This window comes from Montipora foliosa, chromosome 12 (genome assembly GCF_036669935.1).
Source record: "Montipora foliosa isolate CH-2021 chromosome 12, ASM3666993v2, whole genome shotgun sequence".
Lineage (NCBI taxonomy): Eukaryota > Metazoa > Cnidaria > Anthozoa > Scleractinia > Acroporidae > Montipora > Montipora foliosa.
The window spans coordinates 41,483,527-41,488,526 of NC_090880.1; the positions used below are offsets into that span (position 1 = coordinate 41,483,527).

General features: G+C 38.7%; 1 protein-coding gene across 1 annotated transcript in view; it reads right to left on the reverse strand.

The window, feature by feature from the left end:
* Positions 1-277: 277 nt before the first annotated feature.
* LOC137979899 (uncharacterized) overlaps positions 278-5,000 on the reverse strand; it is an 11,146-nt gene continuing 6,423 nt past the window's right edge. The window contains exons 4-7 of the mRNA XM_068827215.1: positions 3,106-3,183; positions 2,001-2,192; positions 1,106-1,255; positions 278-898 (exon numbers count right to left, since the gene is read on the reverse strand). Of these exons, the coding sequence (XP_068683316.1) occupies positions 713-898; positions 1,106-1,255; positions 2,001-2,192; positions 3,106-3,183 (606 nt within the window). The 3' untranslated portion in view covers positions 278-712. The remainder of the gene's footprint in view (positions 899-1,105; positions 1,256-2,000; positions 2,193-3,105; positions 3,184-5,000) is intronic.

The window sequence follows — 5,000 nt, forward strand, 5'->3', positions numbered from 1 at the left end:
GTCGTCAAGGTTGGAGATTACGCAAGTTGTGATCTAATATCTCGCTTTCATGAAGATACGCTTGTTAGTATAGCATCACGCTGTAAACAATGAAGTTCATTTGTTGACGTGACATGCACCTCTTCAGAAAGAACTCTTAAGTTCTATTAAAATCAGTGTAATTTCCTCGCATAGGTCTTATTAGATTTTCATTTTATGGAATTGGAGGTTGTGGTCGATGACTCATACCACGGAAAAAGGACCACCATGACTGGAGGAAACAGCTGTCTTGAGTCTTTTAAAGTAAGGGTAAAAAATCCATGAGGACCCGTTTTAAATAAACTACGTAAAAACAAATGTCACGGTTCACTTACAATTTCTTCTACCTGAATATGTTAATGATACGAAGAAGCCGTGTGAAAGAGCGCTGGTCATAAGCGGTATCTGTATTCTCACCATTTGAATTATTATATGCGATTATTGCTCGGCATTGCTTGGCGGTAGCAATGTGTTATTTCTAATCGTTAACGCTCATCCTACGAAATCTTTATGGCAGTAGGAAATTTTTTCCTTTAAAGCCATGCGTTATGAGATTACGTATTTTAACTCTAAAAAATACTCTTACTAGAAATAAACTGGTTAAACAACCAGGGTAGAGCTTGAATTAACAATTGCAACATTGCGTTTCACATAAAAAAGTAAGAACGTTATGGTACAAGTTAATTAAACCGCTTTAGCCTGTCGGGCATAACCAATAATGAAGGTTGCATGTCTTCTTCTCCTGCGGCGTTAGACGAAAGAGTTTGGAGGCCCCTTTGAAGTTGCATGTGTATTTCCGTTTGTTTGAGGAAACCGTTGACACAAGGTTATACTCTTGAGCGAAGTTTGTGGAACAGGTTACACCAATTATTCTCGATCCCTGCAAAAAGGATACAAAGATGACCATGAGAGATGATAACAGACATACCATATGGTAGCAAGAAGCAGCGACCTTTTTTTCTCCAATTTCCAAATCTTTCAGGAATTAAATTATGGTTCTTTTGTTTTGATGACCAAACAATACGATTCGGGCGATTATGGTCAATTTCTTGTGTCTGAAGGGGTTAACTCGTCTTGACATACTTACTGCTGACTCAGCTACGCTAGCGTCTGCAACTTTATCTTCCCCATTCGTAGTAAATCCGGTTTCAACATTGTATTTGCATTGACTAAGGTATCCTTTACCATTCAATCCCGGTGCAACACTCGGACCTGCCATCTTGCTGACGTTGGTGATCTAGCAAGTTGAAAATGAAGAGCAATCCTTGGATCGGACTTACTAAGAGTAAACTTAAGCTTATTGTGAAGGTGCACACTCTTTTTGGCGTGGTTGTTTCCTGAGGTCTCTAAGTTAAAGGTGAAAGGACGTTTAAAGTGGCAAATGCATTTTCTCTTATCAGTTACAATATGTACAGGTCAAAAGATCACAGATTTTGCCGCACGAGAGTCTAAACAAGAGTTGTTCAGAAATAATGCTATGGCAGAAGATATTTAAAGTTCATTTGATCATCGGTGGCCGTAGCTTTGGGGTAACTTGTTTTGAAGATGAGTTACTTAAAAAATCTACTAAATTCTTTCAGTGTAAAGAAGGTGCTTTAGTGGGTGAATACTATTTTGAAAAGTCACACTCGTGATCTGTTTCTATTGCTACTTCGTACATGTAAAACAAAACCTAGTACCTTACGGGAGAGGTAGAGAGAGAGAAGTTTGTTTAAGAAAATTTCGGGCTTTTCGACGAGTAGTAACCTGATTGCCTTATGTCGTTTTACGTTGAGTTTTAAGCTAAATGTCACGGTTTAAAGAGGATATTATGTGGGTATGGTTAGTTAATGACTTCGGCTGCTCGAGGATAAAATAGAAAAGAATATAATAGACTGGAATAGAATGGAATGCAATGGAATGGAGTGAGATGGAGTGCATTGAAATGAAATTAAATGGATTGGAATGAAATAGTTTTCTGAGCACGGGACGAATCTGCTTACTTTATGCACAAGTTCCAGCTGGGTGGCGTTGACTGCACTCCACATCGATAACCACGAAGCTGTGATCTGTTCTTGCAGTCTTTTATTAGTAGAGTTCAGTGAGAACCACATTCGAGTCAACTCATTCTTCACTTCTCGGAGGGAATTATTAAATGACATCCGAAGGGGTTGTACGTCGCCGTAATGTTTCATCTGTGTTTTTTCAAATTGAAAAAAAAGAAAGGTTTTGCTGTAATCAAGACTCTTCTGATTGCAAGGGTCACTGTTAATATCTGATATCAGGGATCAAACTGTTGCAGAATCGGAAACACGAATGAAACAAAATTTAAAAGCGTTCATGTTTCAAGTTCGTAAGTGTTAGACTGCAACACTAAGCTAACTTGATAATTGTTGCGGAGCAGGCGAGGCGATCATGCAACAACATATTCGAATCTAAAGTTAACATACTGGCCTCGGTGGCTTTCGTTCACTATAATGCATTTAAAATGTTACGCAGTGAAGTCTCCCTTTGTCTCAAAAAGCAGTCACGAGCAAAATTCAGACAGGCTGTTGATTCTCGGTATGGAACCCGCAGAACAAAGCAAGCCAAGTGAAACACCTCTCTCGGCTAACTATCATTGTCATTATCATTGACCTTCTAATCTTGAACTTTCCATTCTGTTACGCTCATTAGTAGTAGTAGTAGCAGTAGCAGTAGTAGTAGTAGTAGTAGTAGTAGTAGTAGTTGTAGTAGTAGTAGTAGTAGTAGTCGTAGTAGTCGTAGTAGTCGTAGTAGTCGTAGTCGTAGTAGTAGTAGTAGTAGTAGTAGTAGTAGTAGTAGTAGTAGTAGTAGTAGTAGTAGTAGTAGTAGTAGTAGTAGTAGTAGTAGTAGTAGTAGTAGTAGTAGCTGTCGACTTTACTTATAATGCGATCTTAATTTATGGGACATGGAATCGAGTTTACTGGGTCAGAAGAGTCCGATACTGCTACTCACATATAAAACAATATCAGTTTCAAATCCTTGTGCTATACTAGTTTTTCATTATGCTGTCGTAATCATTATGTATTTGTCTTTAATTGTTGTATAGAAAAGACACCAACGGCCTTCAAGTACTAAATGTCTTACCTTTAGATCGATTGTTTGGTTTATTCTTTGTTCTCCTGAGTGGACTTTGTCTCTAAGGTCATTCAAACTGCTTTTTATCTGACAAAACAGGAGCAAACACCAAATTGACCTTACAACAGATGTCCCAGTTTAGTTCAACACTAACAAAAGGCAAACACGAGAGGTAAGTAACGTATGCGCCTCTCTGCGGTGGGAGACCGTTGATTAGATAGATAAATCGTTTATTAGATAAAATCACCTCGCAGTCCGAAGACTGAATTACGTGATAATAAATAATACACTGTAGTACATTATGATAAATATAAAAACCATAATTCAATTAAGTGCAAAAAAACTATTAAGAATTGAAGATTTAAAAAAAAATTACAAGTACAATAAAAAATTAGAAGAATTATGGTCTACATTTTAAGACTATGGTTGATCATGAAGGATTTCTTAAACCGATCTGTTTTACACACAGGAGTGTTAAAAGTTCTTGTTGATCGTCAATATCTGCAATTGGTATTCTTGGGTAGAAGGAGACTTGCCAGCTTATGGTACTTATTATGCATTATGTCTTTGAAAAGATCACATGATAGTTTCTCTCTCCAATCATAAAGTGTTGGAATCCCTGCTTCTCTCAGCGCACTGCTGTACTTAAGATCAGGAAAAATGATGTGCACGGCGCGTCCCTGAATGAGCTCGATTTCATCAGACAGGTAACATGGGAGACAACTGTAAAATAACTGACATGAGTATTCAAGTACGGACCTAATGGCCCTACAGAAAAATAGTCTAAGATCACTCGAGCAGATGCCAGATTTCCAGATTGGTTGACAGTGTTTGATGGAACCTCCCCCTGGAGTAAATCAGTCCATTTTTTCCGTTAATTCTCGTTAACAGACAGTTTCTAGACACACGGGTGTTGGTTTCGGTGAGTAGGGTGTACAAGAGAGCAGGGGTAGTGTAGGGGTAGAGCAGGGGTAGTGGAGTGGAGAGCACAGGCTTCGTGATTCTCCGTCGGACTCGGCCCCAAAATAGATGTCGCTTTTCTACTCGTCAGCAAGAGGTTCTCTTTGTGTACTTCACTTTCTTTTTTCGCAAAAAAACAGAGTTTGAATTTATCTTCCCTACAGAAACTTTGTTTTGAGTTTATTTTCAGTCTCCTCGATTCATTTTCTTCAATTCCTCATTTTCGGTCTGACGGCGAAGGGCTAACGCTTGAAACGTCAGCCGGATCACGAATTTTTCAAGCGGTGGTTAATTTAAAAACAACTCGTTTGACAAAAGCAAATTTTCTTGTTTCACTGGCTCCCCAACGACCGCAGGGAGACCACAGTTTCTATAGAAACCAACCCTTCAGGTCATTGGCCAATGGATGGTTTGAATTTGACGTCACGGCGTCCTTGTTGGTGTATAGAACTGCATTAAAATGTCGTTTTGGAATGTGACTCTATTATTATGCAAAACTTGAGGGGCCATTTTCTATTGTTTTGTTCACCAACATGGCCGTCTCCTCATCTCATGGATGCAAACCAAGGATGAGTAGACCTCTTGTGTTAGGTTGTTTAGACTTGGGACGTAAATATAGTTTACGTCATAGAAAGTGCGGCGTACGGGGTTTTATTCACGAGTTTTTTGTGTCAAAAACCCGAACGAGCGAGGAACGAGCGAGTGAGGGTTTTTGACACAAACAACGAGTGAATAAAACTCCGTACAAAGCACTTTCTATGTCGTGAACTGTTTATTACACATAAGACGAGAATTTTAATTAAAATAGTTTTCTGAACGCAAATTAGAAACAAAAACTCACTAACAATTGAACCAAATGCAAATTTAATTTAATTCAATAACAAAGTACGATTTGCACGAGAGGCACGAGATGCACGAGTGATTGGCATGGAAACGCCTTTACG